Genomic DNA, 17,370 nt, shown 5'->3' with positions numbered 1-17,370 from the left:
CTGAAGACAGCGCTCTGTTCTGACTCTGGCATTCCAACAAAAGATAAGAGGCAGGGGAGAGATGAATGGGGGAGGGCAGCCAAAGGCTTTTGTTTTATTCCAGAGCACGAGGCAGTTGGACTCGCAGATAGTATATCTGCGATAGGAATGAGGGACTTGTTAACACAGCCTCAAGTGCTGTTTGTGTGATGAATCTGCTCGCCTTAATGGCGGTCCTACCTTTAACTTCTGCCAGGAGTTCGCTGGTGTTGAGCCGCTCCATCTTCTCTTTCCAGTCTTTCGACAGAAGCTTCTCCATGCAGGAGGACTCTGTTGGGGGGAGGAGAAGAAGAAGGAGAGGGATGTCATTCGTGCATCGCTTTATTGTAATGAGAAAAATATCCCTCTAAAAATTGATCCCATGGTCGTAAAAATCAGAACAGGACAAACATTTCATGCACCGCCAGAAGAACGTAAGAAAAAAAGAGAGAAAGAGAACAGATAGAAACATTTAACACGGCTCTCGCTCTTGCAGCAGAGAGATGAGCCGAGGGTGCAGCGCCCGCGAGGAGAGCCGGAAGGGCAAAGAGGCACATTAAGTGGGAGGCGAGGAGTGAGACTGGGTACGTCCGAGCGTTCACATAGCTGCCAATGATGAAAACAATTAACATTTGTCCGGCGGACAATGAATCAGAGGAGGAATGGCTGCAATCTGCTACGCTGTCGCGGCGCTAGCTGATAAAGAACATGCCGGGCCAGCTGACCCGGGCCTCCACCGTCCAGCAGCGCTTAGAGGTCAGCCTGTTCCCATCAAGCACCGGGCCGCGAGACCACGCCTCCACCTTCAACTGCCGGCTGTCTCCCTCCGTCTGAGCGCGAGCGTGTCTGCCAGCCGGGCCAGCGGCGGCCTTGCATTGTCATCCAATTACAAGAAGAAGAAGACGAAGAGAAAAAAAAAAACAGCAATTAAAACCCCCTCCACTAAAAAAAAAAAAGTGAATTTATTTTCATAAAGATGAAGCCTTTTTCTATGAAATTGTCCCGAGGCTTCGTAAAGTGCCTGAGGATGATAGGACGATTTGTAAAGCATGTTGGACTCGGGCTGAAATTTGCCAGAGCTAAACGCAAATTCGACTTACGACCAGGAGAGCTCAGGGGTGCCACAATCAAACCAAGCCAATAATCACCCATCATAGTTTTTTTTTTTTTTTTCCTTCCGTCCGTCACGTGTCTGCGCCTCCGCTTCACGTGACCACGGAGAGGCTGAGGAAATATGCCGAGAATGTACACAAGCCGTGTTTTTGTTGTTTTGTGTTGTTTTTTCCCCTCTGTTTTCTCCAACTCTAACATCCTCTGCCCTGCGCAAACCAAGACGCCCCCGTCGACCGGAGCGCCGGCTTCAGAGGAAGTGGGAGTTTTGTGGCGGTGGCCTGGATCGAGGGCGGCTTTCAGCGAGATCAAGCCGAGGGGCCGTTTTTGTTTGATTGTCCACTTCCTCCGGTGTGATAGGGGTCGGCGGGACGTCTTGGGCTGCAGGGTCATTATAACATTACTTCTGCCTTATTGACTTTCCAATTCCCAACTCACAGTTTGTCCCCTTGACCCGAGCAGAGGGGAGAGAGAGGGAGGGAGGGAGGGAGAGAGGGAGAGGAGCGGCTCGGGTTTGTGTGCGTTAACTCCCCGCACGGCGCGCAAAGATCACAGATCTTAAAACGGGGGAGGGAGGGAGGGAGGGCGGCGGGTGAGGTACGAGGACTCGGCTCTTCTTTCCTTGCTCCTCACCCCCCCGGGTGAGAGGACTTCCTCTCTCCCCCGGAATCACACGGTCGTCTGGCGAAGCGCACAAACATCACGTCTTCCGCCACCAGTGCAGACAAGGGCTCCTTCTTAAGTGTTGTAAAGGGGAATTGGAGCAACCCGGCGAACATATGTTAATACGCACACATGCTCCCCCCAACTCGCACGCACGCACACACTCTTATCACAGATGCTGCTCCAGCACTTGATCATTAAAGGAATGCACCAACTGTTGGAGATAATGCGGTGCCAGCTTCCATTCTACTCCAGTCCTCCCCTCCCTTTCCTCCCCACCTCCCCCAGGAGAGCTGCCACTCCCTCACTTCTCCATCCTCTCGCTCCGGGCCAGACACGACCTGCCAAGTCCTCCAACAGGAGAGACTACAGCTGGAATGCGCCGCTGCCCTCCCTGCCTTCCACCTGGGAGAGGTGAATGATGGCTCGGATTATTCTATAAAAAAAAAAAAAAAAAACTTTTAAACACGCTTTCGAGCGAGCGGCGAGACCCAAAAATGGCTGTGGTGGAAAAAGCGGAGCGGGTTTCGCGCAGACGCACTCGGGCGGCGGAGTAAATGAGAGATGTCTGGGTTTTTTCAAAGCACCCTGTTCGCATCCCCCCCATCCCTTTTTTTTTTCTTCTTCTTCCCTCCCCAGAACAATTTAGATTAATCGGAGGAATGTCTGTTTGAGTTCCTAAAGTGTCTGCCCGTTTCACTCTGGAATAAATGTATTTACCGCTGGAATAACAATAATAAAGCGCAGCGTTGGTCAGAGGATAACGAATGGCTTCTGGTAGCAGATTCCCCACATCAGAGGAAATTTAGTGGGAAGCAGGCGCAACTATTAAAGACGTTTGCAGGGAAACATCCCCGGGTTTTAATGTCGATGAGTTTTCTGTTCTTGTCCTTTCAAAGAAGGGCATAAACAGTTTGGGGGTTAGGGGGTGGTGGAGCTAAAACAAGAGAAGAGAGTCCAGCAAGTTTATTTTTATTTTCCTGTGAGGGATTTAAAGCCTCTCGCGCCCCCCACCCCTTCCATTTCTTTCCCCATCCCTCTCGAGATAAAATGCTCTGTGGCTGGGGAGCAGGCCATTCAGCTGGGATGAGAATGGAATGAAAACAATAGCCCTTATCAGGCTCTTATTTACATGTTCCCAGCGTCTCCGCAGTAGACAGCTTGGCTTGTCACCAAGCCCAGATCGCCTCACTGGACGCGGACCAACTTCCTCCAGCCCCAGCGATTCCAACGGTCCCTATGGACACTCGCCTGGCACAGGCCGTGCTAGTGCAGCTAGTGCAGATAGCAACATGCAAGACAAACTACTGGCGTGCGTGTCCAAGATGTGTTCCCATTGAGAAAGGAATGGTTTTCTGGACTTTTAAGCCTGTCTGGGTCTCATTGTCTCCTCTCTGGGGCCGCCGCCGCCGCTGCTGCGCGGCTGGAAAACCTCCCCCGAACCCTCCTTCTCTCCAAGATTTATTTGAAAGCGTCCAAGTGGCACTCAGAGGGAAGTGAATAGTCATTACCGATTGAACTCACTCAGATACAATGTGTTTATCTCCTATCAGCGCTGTCATCGCCGCGCAGGTATTCCGCGCTCCTATTGATGTGGGCGAGCAGCCACAGAAGATAAAGACACCTAAAGCCGAGATGAGATTAGGCCGCAGCTTTCTTCTCTTTTTTTTTTCTTCCCCCACTGTAGGAAAAACCATGCTAATGATCCTGAACGGAGGAATGTTTCTGGGATGATGCGTAACATCAGCAATAACTTGCCGTACCTGGCAGTCAGTGCTGCAGGAACATCCTGTTCGCTGGAAGCCAAGGTCTTCCAGGCATGTTGTTTTCACGCAGCAAACAATAGTGCTGATTGAAGTTGTCGATTTTTTTTTTTTACTTAAAGGGTTTGAGTGATGGCGAGTTAACTGTGAGTCCTCGTGGTGAAGAGGGGCAGGAAAGAAAAAAAAATGCTTTTTAGAAGAAATGCTTAAACAACTGTTGCACTCTGTTTGGAGACTGAGTGGAAACACAAGTGAGCAGACATACAAGCCACTGAGCGAATCAAATCTCTGACACTTTGAGAAAGGGCAGCAGTAACGCAGAATATTCAAAACCAAAACCCTCGCACACTTGCTATGCTAATGCTCCCGGGGTTGCCCTGAAGATGAATTTTACTGAGTGCATTCAAGTTAGAAAACATACAAGCTGTGTTTTGGGCCGCTCCAATCTCCTTTATTTGACTCGCAGTAATTCCAGCCTTTGAAAGTTCCAGCGAAAGGCACCATCACGTTCGTCGGCCTCAACTTGCAGCAATTTTGGACTTTATTTACCCTCTATGTCAACATTTAAAAAAAAAATTAACAATAATAATAAATAAATAATTTCAACATTTTGAGCTTATACTGGTGCGCCCTTCTCCCAGCAGTAGGAGATAATGTGAGTGTTTGTTGTGTTAAAAAGCAGCTGGCAGTGGAGAGAGGGGCTGTCTCGCGCAGTCAAGCAAGTCATAAGTCATGGACAAGACGGAGAGTCCTCCCCATTAGTATTGGCCTTGTATATCAGCCGTCCCGTCCTCAAGGGGAAACATGTAATTACCAAATCAATGATCAACTGACACTGACCATATAAATAATTTCCTCCCCAGAATGCACAGGCCTTTACAGTGAGGTCAAAGGAGAACGTGTCATTTGCAGCCTGCAGCCGCTCTCGCTGCGGGGTCTCCAAAGCTCTCCAAAGCTCCAAAAAATATTTGCTTATTTTTGCTACATTAGCCACAAGCAAATATGTAAATAACATATATGTGTGCAGACAATTGTTTAGCTGTAAACAGAGTCAATCTAAGGAATTCTAGATGTTTACCATGTCTTTGTCATAGTAGGTGTATGGATCATATCTGTGTGAGTAAATGGATAAATGGTGAAGAGTTATTTTTCCGAAAAGATTCTGTTGAGGAAAAAAAAACCCTGATGTGTATCCAATATGCTAATTAAAGATGCCAGGAGATTAATTACCAGAATGCAATGGGAAAAAAAAAATTAGCATTGGAGAATCTGAAAATAAAACAAATTACCTAAATTTTATAATTATTTCATAAACTGTACATGAATGGCTCCATCAGAGTCGTTTTTACGTGCAAGTCATCTGATCGCAGGTGAGTATTATTTTTTTTTAAATTACATCTTCAAAAGTGAGGTTATGCTCATTTATTGAAATGTCTTTTTTTTTAGTTTTTTTTTTAATCAAGACATAAATTCGCATCTCAACCTTAAACCCTCAGGGTCTCAGATAGACAATGATGGGCTGGCATCTAATTTCCCATCCACTCCGCGCTGCACCGTAGACAAATCAAAAGTCGAGATTGATTTTAAAAAAGAAAAACAAAAAAAAAGGCGGCTGTGAGCCAATCCAAGGAGCCTCCTTTGAATATCTTAATCACAGACACACTAAAAACAAGACCCCGTCATCACACTAAATAAAACAGAATAATTACAAGAGGCAGACAGGAAAGTGAAATGCGGAGAGAAAACATGTTTTTGTCACTCAGCCGGTAGTCCCTGAGACAACAGCTGCTGGATGCTGCAAATACTCCTGAAGTCTCCATAATCATGGCATCATTGAAGTGAGGACAAAAAGGGCACTAATTGCAAGGGAGCAATTGGAACGCAATAGGTTACACACCCGGGTGATGCCGCACAATGCAAACGCTGAAGAGGGAGGAAGGAGAGGGGGGAGAAAAAAAAAAGAAGAAAAAACACTGGGAGCACAACAGTGCGATGTCGCTCATTTTCAGGCAATTACCTTTCCTCCTCGTCAACAGCTTTAATAACCTCCAGCGTTTTCACAAGACTTTTTGGTGCCGTTAAATAATTGCAATTTTTTTTTTTCTCTTAAATGCAATCAAACCAGTGCTGGCATGCATAAATGAAAAGGTCCAGACATGTCGGTGCATTGTGGAGCACCTGCACCTTGGGGTGGGCTCACTTGAACCGACACCTAATCATTATTCCAGCTGGTGAACATCTCTGCTGGCTGCCTTAAAACTATCCGCACACTGACGACGACGGTCGCTATAAATACATCCTTGACGAGATGAGCTTTGCTTTTTTGACACGCTCCCTCCCTTTCTGTACCGTTAGTTTTCTTTGCGTCCTCCTCTGCCTCTTCATCTTCCGATGTAATTGCGGAACCCTCCGTGGCTCACCACAAAAAAAAAAAATATATATATATATCCATCAGCTTTATGTCGCGCTTCCTTTTGGTAAAGAGCCCGCAAAGAACACACAAGAAACGCTTGCTACGGCGAGGTGACCTCTGCCACGTTCAAGCGGACCATTTAAATTTGTGCACTCGCCGATATATTAGCAGCATGGCGCTAGCCGCTGTGCATCGCAGTGGTGGTCGGAACGGCGGGGAATGCCGGCGCCGTTCCTCCACCGACCAACTTGTTAATCCCCCAGCGTTGACCCGGCCATTCTCAGAAGACGTATACACACACAGCACCCTGACCTCTTTAAATAGGACACGTGTCTATCAAGCATATATGAATTAACCATCCCCGAGGGGCTTCACCTCCTGAGCCGAGCAGCATGTGACCTCTCCCAATCCATTTTACTGCGGCACTCTGTGGCAATCAGGCTTGAATTATTAAAGTGAGCAGTGAGCAATGATCAATTCATTGAAGCCCTCGCCGGCCGACTCCCCGGCCGTACTTCAGCAGAAATGACATTGAGATCACTTGAGTATGCTTCCAGACAATGCACATAAATGTGAAATATGTCAGACCCGATATGTCAATAATCATAACTGTACAGTCTAAGGCCATGTCCAGGCTAATCCAACAGAAACGCTGCTAGCCGGCGATGGCTGCTGCCGCGTTTCCTTACCCAAGACTTCCATCAGACACACGGTGGGGGAAGTGGAAGGGCTGAGGTAGCGTCCGTGTGATTATACAGTAAATAAGTTTGGCTTTTTGGTTTTTCTTTTTTTGGGATATTGGCCAGAAACTGTTAAATTAAATCATGAAGATCGAGAGGAAAAAAAAAGACGGATGCAAATATAGGGATTTAACAGATGGGCCCAAAAAAAAAAAAAAAATCTGGACAGCGTGCAACTCAAGAAACCTGGAAGTATGAGGAGAGCAAAGATAAAAAAAAAAGAAAAATCCAATCAAACTTTGTGAGGAGCAGATGAGGAGCCAAGATAAAGCAGTACTCAGAGCCCTCAAAACTGCAATCTCCCCTTAAGCCGGAGAGTGGCAGCTGGCAGAACAGCTGGTGAATAGGATTAATGTCAGAAGAATGAAATAAAACTCAACATATGTCCGAGCCTGAGGTGTTGGGACTGTGCGTGATTGTGCCCCCGATGGATGCCATGTGTGCATCTGGAAGGAGCTGCTGTGCTGCTCCGCTCTTCACCCCACAAGGTCACTTTTAAGAACTCGGAACCACTAAACGCTTCGGAGGCAGGATGAACTTTTTCGCTCCGCCGTCTGCCCTCCACCTCCGAGCTGAGCGCGGCCGAGGCTGCCCCTCGCCTCGCCTCGATTCACGGGGGGGGGGTGATGGAAATAAACAATCGCCCGCGTGATTAAATTAAGGAGGATGCGGGTGTAGCTATTGAAAGAGACGGACAAGGTCAGCGGTGGGTGGAGGTTTTTAGACGCTATCGTTTTTGTTTTTTTCTGTCTTACAATGACATTGACATTAAAAGGGGGGATTGTATAAATAAAGAGCATTTTAGTTTCAGTAAAAGGGAAAAACAGGGGACTGTTTGGCCAGAAAGAATACGTAGACAATCCCTCTGACAAGAGAGGATGAACATTCTGATGAGAAACTTCATTTCAGTTTATAATTTTCATCTCATGTTGGTAATCATGCGGGTCCACACACTGTAATAAATTATAATAATTGGTGGTGAAAATTGAATTACTGGGTACCTTGCATGGAAGGAGTTTTTTTCCCTCCTTTTTTTTGTGCGCTGGGGGGTGTCAGGGTAGCCTGTAATTTAACTGTCAGATCTAAACCTGTCCACTAATCAAAGCTGGGAAAAACATTCACATTTATTCATCTGTGTTAAATTAATAGACGCGTGAAGAAAACGCGCAGTACTGTGATCGTGGCTGTTCGGCGTGATTTACTAAATTAATGGGTGTCTGACTCCACAAGGACAAAAAGAGACTAATGGGATTCACACGAGCGCATTACAACTGGCAGCCGCAGCCGAGCGCCACCGACTCCAAAGTTTACTCCGTCGTAAATGCTGGACTGGGCGGAGAGACTGAGGAGTGCGAATTTAGGAAACAAAACCAGGTCACCCTAAGCTGCAAGAGAAAAAAAAAAATCACATTGTTTTGTCCCTTTAAGACTCGCTGAAGAGTTTTCAACTTTTAAAGGGAAGAAAATCACATTTTAACTCGCAGTCGGGGTTTATTTATCCGCCAGTGCGACTTGGCTTTCTGGTTCTCCAATAGTAATTAAAGTCATTAATAGAAACTCGAAGCCGGCTGCTCCGCAGTGTTTACTGGACTGTAAGACCCCGGGCAACTATTTTTAAATTATGCTCTTCATCTCAAGGCGACCAAGAGATTCATCAGCGCAACAAAAAGTTTTCAAAACACTTTTAAAAACTCTCCCTCGCTCGCTCGCTCTCTCTCTCTCTCTGAACGGCTTGTTTAACCCTCCAAACAAAACAAGTTGTCCGGGTGAAAATCAAGCGCGGCTGTTTGCTCGAACATTAACAATTAATGAAGTGGCCGCGGCAGTGGGAGGGTCGCCGCTTCCTTTGCTGCGCCGCTTTAATTGGCCACAGAAATGTCCCAATGCGCTGACGTTGAAGTGGGTTTCGGCAACAAAGGGGATGATTTTTTTTCTCTCTCTCTCTCTCTCTCTCTCTCTCTCTCTCTCTCTCTCTCTCTCTCTCTCTCCCTTTCTCTCTTAAGAGAACTAAATAAATTTAGACTTTGGGCAGATATGACAAAACATTTGCCCCTAATGAGTCACTGAACTCATGGTCTGGCGTGCAACCAGACAGACAGCAAGCAAGCAGTGTTGCCTCCATGCTTCCAAACAGAGCCACCTACCGAGACAGAAAGAATGGAAAGAAGAGGAACTGTGCCATTGAGTGTAAACGCTCGACTTCTGTTTTCAATATTACATGTATTACAATTTTAAGAACCAATAATCGCAATTTCAAATAACATCAAGTGATTGATTGAACTTTATAAGATGCATCTGACGAGGTTCCAACCCGCGCTCAGTGAGGGCAAGCGGGGGAAAAAAAAGAAAAATCTGGAAATACTTCCAACGGGCGATGACGTTCGTCAAATGATTATAATCATTGGCACCGAGGCTGTGTGGTGCAATAAAACACATTTCTATTCGTTTCATCTGACATCTCATCTGCCGCTTGCAATGTAATGTTATTGAACAAGGGGAAGGAGGAGGCAGCGACTTGTGGGAAACATTATTAATTTTATTTTTATCACCGCTGATTAAATAGTCTCTTTGTTCGGGAGACACGACGTCAAACTTTGGTGCCTGACATCACAAACGCTCTTCGCGGCGGAGGGAGGGAGGGGGAAAAAAACAATGCAATCATGTTGATCATCGTGCACGTACACGAGCTGCACCGTGTTCCTGCGCGGAGGCGGACCCCCTCCGCCGGATGGCTGACATGCGTCGCAGGCTTACAGAAACAAGCCCACAATGTGCGGCGAAATCATTAGCGGGCCGCAGAGGCCGTCTGTGCCCGGGGTGTGAGTTACACTCTCACTATTTTGATCCTCGGTCAGATGACACCGGCTCCTTTGTCGAGTTATGTGTGGAGAATGCTGCGGGGAGCTGAATGCGGCAGCTAAAACAGTGATACTGAGCTGGCACACAAGTCGGTCCAGTGTAACCCGACTGCGCACGCAGGTGCCGACCCACTTGCACCCGATCCCGCTGCGGAATAGCCCTTTTTTTCCTATCTCTCTTCCCCTTCGTCTGCCCCCTCTGTTCTAAATATACAAAGTAAATCAGCACTTTGCAATTCAGAGCGACGCAGCTCAAACGCCGAGGGTCTCATCGCTCCTCCGTGTACGTCGGCAACCCCGTGTGTCGTTTTTTTTCTTTCTGAGGGACCGCCAGGTTTCGACGCTCAGGCGTCGGCGCCGACGACACATACCTACGACATGTGCGCGGCTGCGCGGGTCGGCCGGCACAAACAGGCCTCTGTGCGGCGCTGGCTGTGATTTGTTTCCCTCGGCAGACACCCGTTTCCTCCTATCAAGGGGCTCCTGTGCGGCCAGCGGGGGCCGCCGTCACAATGGGAGTTTTGTGTGCTGCGCGGGTGCGCTGGTCGGGGGGGCGGTGGGGGGTGGTCGGGGGGCGGTGGGGGGACAGGCCTCAACAGCTGAAACCCAGGAAGATGGTCCCCGGAATGCTTCGCAGCAGTTGCTACTGTTGACTAATCGGAATATGAGAAGTTGGGGAAGGTGATCTTGAATGCAAAGAATGGCGCGCTGGAGAAGCAGCTGCTTGTTTTGTCATCTGAATGGCCAGGGCAGCAGAAAGGGGTTCCCGTTATGTCGTGGGGGGAGTGGGGGTGGAGGCGGGCGGAGGGGGCAACAAAATCTGTATCTGAGCTTGTGTAAAGTGAAACCAGTTAACCCCCCTCCCTCTCCCTCTCTCACCCCTGCCCCCCTCCCTCCCTCCCTCCCTCCGCTGTGTGGATGTGCCAGTGTTACGTGAGGGCTCTGTTTTTGGGAGCGATAGTAAGTAGGTGATTCACTGGCGGACCAGGCACGCTGTTTCCTCCCTGCACACCTCGCCGCCGCCGCCATCCCTCGATTTAGCTGTGAGTTCTAATCTCAAGCCTGGCAGGGGAGGAACTCCCTCACTGGAGAGCCTGGGACTGGGCGCGAGGCGAGCAGCCTTGGCGAGTAATCTATTTCCAAGTAATCCGCTACTGTAATTAAACTACTTTTTTAAATAATGGAGTAATGTAACGGGATTACTGTGGCAAAACTGGTAATTATATCATAATTACTTTATCAAGTAACGATTCTGTTACTTTTCTGAAATATTTTGCAGGCCAAACACGTCTCATTATCCACAAAATGTCTGAAATTTGGAGAAAAAAAACAAACAAAAAAACAACAATGTTGCAGATTATTTTAACAATTTGGGCCACCAGTGCTGTGTTTGTTCTGTGAAATGTGCAGTTTGTGTTCAGAGAGCAAACATTGATTCATGTTAAGAGGACAGAGGCAATATTTGCAATTGCAAAATTTTCACCTTAAAAAGTTCATTCCAAAGCACTGAGCAACTGTTTCTTTATCTTTTCTTAACTAAAGTAATTGGTAAACAATTTAGTAATTACTTATGAAGTAGTTAAAAAAGTAATTAGATGACTTTTAAAGGAGTAATCAGTACTTGATAAGTAATCCCAACAGCACTGGAGGCGAGCACGGTGGAAATGTTGAGTGGGGGCGGGAGGGGGGGGTTGAGGGACAGACGGAAACTTCACGAGGAGGAGGAAGAGGAAGGGAAAGTGTGGTTACGGCGGAGGAGAGGGGACGGCGATCGTCTTTTTTTTTTTTTTTTTTTTTTTTATTTGGTGAAAGTTCAGATGTCAGGCTGGCTGGCCGGCTGCTCGCAGCGTGCAGCCGGAAAAAGGGAAAAAAAACCTACTTAACGTCTGCTTCACAGGGTGACGAGAGGGTTGATTGGCAGAGAGCAGAGAGCCGCTTTTGATCATGTGTCCTAACAAGCGATTCCAGCTCATGTCTCCTCAGCCTGAACAGATCTACATTACCTATTCAAACAAAAGTGACAGACCAGAGCGCTGCTCCGCTGGGCTGGCGCACCACACCGCAGGCCAAGACACACACACACACACACACACACACACACACACACACACACACACACACACACACACACAGAAAGGACTGGGCCGACACCAGCAGTATGTGCGAGCGCACACACATGAATCCACGCTGACTATTTGATCAAATAGATTACTTGCATTGAAATAAGCAGCCCGCTGAAGTCCTGTTGCTAGTGTAAAGAGCAGATTATTAAAGGGAGGAGGAGGACGAGGCGCTTGACTGATGTGTGGCCTTCGTGTTCCTCCAGGAGGGCCGCGGCCTCGCGCCGTCCGCCAAGACGTGCGCCGCTCCTGCATGCGCGCAGAGAACGACTAGGAGAAGGAACTGGGAGAAAGAAGAAAAAGAAAAAAGCGAGCGAGGCAACTGGATATGCAGCCCTCATTGAATATGCATCAAGTCAGAGGCTCGTGCTTGGATCATTATAACAAAGATTCCTATTAATTAGGTGGGATAAAGCAGAACCAGATGACATGGCAGCTGTGATGAGACGAGAGGGAAGAAGGGAGGGACGCTGGGAGATGGGAGGGGAGGTCGGGTTGGGGGGAGGGGGTGCATCGGTCTGTTTGGGCTGGGGGGGGGGGAGTAATGTATAACGCAGACTTGCTCCATGCACACAGTGAAATACCTTCAGAGGATTTTTTTTTAGTTCCAAGCTACCTTGTGGGAGTAAATACTTTTCTAATAGATAAACTTGTCAGCGCCACTGAACACCTGCAACTCATTTCTGCGAGGCGGCGGCGGCGGTGGTGGTGGTGGTGATGGTGGGGCTGTGACACCGACGACGGGGAAAATGTTGTAAAAGAGTCAAGAGTTCATCGGCGCTAATCAGACCACAGACTTGGAGCCGATTATATCCCTGTTCCAAAGCCCACCGCCACACCCGACTCTGAATCTCATTACATTGGCCTGTTGTAATGGGGGATAATGACCTGAGGGCTGCGCACACAATGCTGATTACTCGACACATTCGCACGCGCACGCGCTCGGCCCAGCGCACGGTCATTATACAGTGATAATGCACAACCCTGTCAAGGGGATTACACTTATAAACACAGGAAAAGGGTCAAAGAAGGCTGAGATGAGTTAGCGTAGCAGCAGCAGCAGTAGCAGTAGCGCGCAGTCTAACCTCTGGGCGTCAGCAGAGTCGGTTCACACCGGCAGTCAGCAGTCGCCTTCATATCACAAAGGTTTACTCGCAGCCGTACTTCAGGAGTGCTTTCCAGCAGCTGCTCCACACAAGATTAAAATAGATTCCTTGTCCGGTTGAACGGCGACACGACGACCCCATGCTAAGCTAATTAGCCCCGACTGTGGCAGAGGGCTCCAGGTGTTTGACGATTCTGCTTGAGCACCTACTGTATCAGCTCTGACAGGTCACAGAGGGCAGCACAAAGAAAAGGGTTTTACAATTATTTTTGGACTTTTATAGGGGGAAAACGAGACAGAGTAGCGTTTGTATTAGGAGTCTTAACGGAGGGAAAAGAGTCAGACCTGAGAAGACACGATACACTTTACTTATAACAATCTGATAAGGGAGGCTACACATTTCTGCTCTGAGAGCATCTAATGGTATTTTTTTATACATATATAAGCATTCAGGTTCCATTATTCATCTTAAAAATTGAGACTCTGCTGACTCAATAAGGCAAAAAGGATAAACGATACATAAGTGCATCTAATTTAGCGCTGGTTTTACTGGCACGGACTCAACGTTGAGACACTGAGCCCATGAAAATCCCTGATACAGGAAGCTCAGACCCGTCCTTGTCCTGGAGGGGATCATAAAGGCCCCACGCACAAAGTATTTCTGTGTTGACTGCGGTAGTATTGATTCATACTTTTAGTGCTTTATATAAAACTGTTCTAATTGCATGTGAATCAAATGAAGGTCACCTTGGCTTTTAATAATGCTGGCTGTTTCGCTTTTTCTTTTTTTCCCCCCTCCCGATACTTTATACTGACATTTTTAACTCTTGACAAGTGCTGTCGTGAGACCTATCCATAAATAATGCATTTACAATACCTAGTAAATAAACATGGGGCACAATCGTTAGCCCTGCTGGCAACTGGGCCTAATAGAGCTTTTACAGCAAAGGTGACTATTCAGCTAAATGCGCTTCTTGCTGCTGGAGGTGGGGGGGTGCATTTTCATTCATTAGCACAGTCACAAGCACTTAAAGCACTTTAAGGACCAGAAATGGAGAGGAAGGGTGGTCGGATGGGAAGGGTGAAAGGGTACAGATATATAGAGTCAGAGGAATAAAGGCCTCGTGCCGCCAAGATCAAGAGCACCTCTATTGTTTCAACGTTTGGTCGTCTTCTCTTTATGAGCCACTCAACAAAGAGGTCCAATTATTGTAGATGTTTTTAAATCTCATATTTACATCCTTGCACGATTAATTATCAAAAAATTGTTGGAACTTGAGAAAAAAAAAAAGCATATTGAGCCCTCTGTTTACAGCCTCCTGCAATGTGAACCAAAGCTTTGTTGGACCTGTTCTGTGTTTCGATTGGGACTCACCGCCAGGTTGAAGGTGCTCAGGGAAAAATCAAAAGATGCATCACTCCAGTGAATCCAGTTTCTAAAACTGAAGGCTTTGGCTACTGTTTAAAAAAGGCGGGGGAGGGGGGGCTGGCAAAGTCAATTTAAATCTAATTTTAATCATCTATTAATAAAATCACCTTATATGTACAACGGGGGCCCAGCGTGCAAAAAAAAAAGTGTCTCACGGATATTGGCTTTCACCCTGAGCTTAAGGTCACCGCTTTCACTCGGCCCGTCAGGACAATGAAGCATCTCGTCCAGACAAGGGAGGCCAGCGAAGAATGGCAGCAGATGGTGACGAGTCTCTGCGGGCCCCTGTGATTCTGAGCAGGCAGCCACCAAAGCAGCGGAATTAGACACAACAGTTGTCATGCTCAGATAAGCGATATATTTAGCTCATCTGTTGCTTGTGTCACATTAGCAACCCCATTAAGACAACAAATGGCCCGGCCAACCTTGGTATGTGCTCTTCCAAACACAAATCCCGTCCCCGTCTTTTTCCGCGCCCTCGGTTTTTCCCACGTGCGGAGGCGCCGCAGGACTGATGATAGAATCTTCAAGGCTTTTTCCTCAGGTTTTCTTTTGGCACTTTTGGAGAGTTCCTCTCACTCCATTTTACAGTAATCACTGATCATCACCCCTGAAGATTCCTCAAGTGCTCTCGAGAACAGAGTATCTCTCACTTGCTGCGGCTTGGGGACAGCATACTGAACCTTGTGAGGCTCTTGACGCCGACTATGTTCCCTGCTTAAAAACTAATTTCCTCAAACAAGGGAGTGTATTCCGCCGGCGGTGCACGGTGCATGCGGCTGGCCTCTATTATTAACAGGAGATAAAACAGCTGTATGGCACTCTAAAGCGCCCTCGCTTCTCCGCGCTAACATACGGCCCTGGATTACAAGATGCACTTGACCATTTAAATTAGTGCAACAACCAGCCTTCACCAGCTGGGGCTCATTACCATAACACCCGCTGTCCCTGCAGAGAGCATTGACCATCTTGCCCTGGATAAAAAAAAGAAATAAAAAATGGGGAAAAAAAGAAAATCGGCTATATAAGATATGAAAGGAGAATAAAGTAGACCCACACCTGGGGGAAACAGAACCTGGAATACAAGATTGAAAATCTGTCCTGAAATCTGTCCATTTCTGCAAAAAAGCTAAATTTTCTTACGCATCAGTGAAAGTAGTATGAGCATGTACATTTTATTAATAATACTCGTATGCGTATCTACATACGTTAAACTGCAGCTACTAATAGCAGCCCTTAAATAAGGTAAAAACCAAGGACGTCGGCTTCAATAGTAAATTGCCTTAATTGCAGGGAGGGGCCAAAATGTTGGCATGCTTAAATGCAAACAGGCTTAACGTGATCCCACTCTTGACCTCCGCTGGTCATCCACATTCGTTTCAATTAAGCCGCAGACTCTTCAGCGCTCTAAATCATCTCCCCCAATTTTCCCTCAGCTCGCAGATGAATGAATAATGGATTGTTCTGCCCTTATTATCCGAAGGAAACCGCAAATAATCATTCCACGTATCGGGGCACGGCCTAATGATAATGCGGCGAGAGCCGCCTGACACCGCGCTGATACGAAGATCGCCAAAGGAACGCTTTGGAAAAAAAATAAAAAGAGGTGGCAAATTATTTTTAGGCTAACAGAGGTCTAATTTATTCATCTGATGAAGTACTTAAAGCTAAGAGCTCCCCAGACACTAAATGAGACACATGCATTCCCGAGGGGGTTTAACATTTGATTGGGTGTAGTTATATTACTACAGCCCTAATTAAGAAGGGGATGTGTTTCAGCAGCTCTTTTAAATATTTGTTTTTCTGCCACGCTCTTGATAGACTTGAGGCTGTGGAGGCAGAGCCGGGTGGTACCGGGTGGAGAGATGACACCCAGTCATATGCCAGTGTGTGCGTGGGTGTGTGATTCCGCAAAACAAAACCTCTGAATGTATGTGTATATATTTTTAAAAAGTATATTTCAAATGACACTAGAGGGATTAATTATTCATGTAGGCGAAACGAGGACGGGAAGGTAAAATTTGATGGAACACCTGCGCGGATTAAAAAAAATGTTCTGCGCGGCAGGAAAAAATAAGGGGGAAAAAAAGAGGTAAAGTTTCTGGCATCCAGTCAGCAGTAGGAATTTTACAGTCACAAAGTTTGTATTGGCACAGGGGCGGACCACACTTATATTGAGGTGCACAGCCAGACAGTCTTTGTCCCACTGGACGTGGTTCAGAACAAACTGGAAACAGTGCAGCAGCGTCCCAGTCGCTCCCAGTTAGCGTGCGCACACGCAAGAGCGAAGGAAGGAAAGAAAGAAAAGAAAAATAAGAGGAAAGTCAGAGATTCAGGAAGAAAAAAAAGGGATTGTTTGTGATTATCAGGAGACACACACAGACACACACAGACACACACAGACACACACAGACACGCAGTCGTACCGTCCTGCTCTGTCTTTGTCATCTCCTCCAGCTTCTTCTGCTTCAGCGTGTCCACCACGTCTGCCAGGCTTCCTTTGCGGCGCTCCGGAGTGCCGAACGCTGAAGCGCTCAGCAGGTCGCTGCGCTCCCGGGCCCCCTCCTCCGGCTTGTGCGGGGAAGTGGAATTGTTCCGGAAGGAGTACAGGGAACAGACTTTATTGCTGTCAGATTCCTGTAAGACAAACACAAGTCGGAGAGCGCGCTCAGCCTTTTGACAGTTGCTCCATTTAAATGCGGTGATTGCCGGGTTTTTGCCTCTGCTGGGGTGATTTTTTTTTTTTCTTTTCTCGCCGCGTCTAATGGCTCCCTCCCCGACTTGCGCGCAACTCGGCGGCGGCGTCAATAGGCCCTGGCGGTGCCACTCGATGAGGCATGACAAGTGAAAAACTAATAGGAAATGATGAGGTACCCTTTCAAAGGGCATATCCATAATGTGCCCGGGCTTTGCTTTTCATCCGGCGCGGCGACACAGAGAGAAAAACCTCCCAGCTGTAATTTCTCAAATTGCTTTTCGAGTGTGCATTTGTGTTCAGGTGACTACTGTGTAATTTGTTCATTTTCTAGTTGAGGCCTATTCTCAGCTGAGTGCCTTGAGCCGTCATAAATCCGTGTCCTGTCTCGGGCTGTTGTTGTTTTTCCTCGAGTCTCACATGTGCATGGTTTAGTATTTAACTTTGGGTCCTGCC

At 47.3% G+C, this 17,370-nt stretch overlaps 1 protein-coding gene across 3 annotated transcripts in view; it reads right to left on the bottom strand.

The window, feature by feature from the left end:
- The window catches only part of sox6 (SRY-box transcription factor 6), a 127,992-nt gene that overhangs the window by 63,566 nt on the left and 47,056 nt on the right, over positions 1-17,370 (bottom strand). For all 3 annotated transcript variants that reach the window (XM_076021837.1, XM_076021845.1, XM_076021854.1), the window contains 2 exons: positions 16,646-16,856; positions 220-309 (listed from right to left, as the gene is read on the bottom strand). In XM_076021837.1, the coding sequence (XP_075877952.1) occupies positions 220-309; positions 16,646-16,856 (301 nt within the window). The remainder of the gene's footprint in view (positions 1-219; positions 310-16,645; positions 16,857-17,370) is intronic.

This window comes from Nelusetta ayraudi, unplaced genomic scaffold (assembly GCF_046127955.1).
Source record: "Nelusetta ayraudi isolate G7.1 ecotype Tasmania unplaced genomic scaffold, CSIRO-AGI_Nayr_v1 ptg000002l, whole genome shotgun sequence".
Classification (NCBI taxonomy): Eukaryota; Metazoa; Chordata; class Actinopteri; order Tetraodontiformes; family Monacanthidae; genus Nelusetta; species Nelusetta ayraudi.
This window is presented reverse-complemented; position numbering and strand designations above follow the sequence as displayed.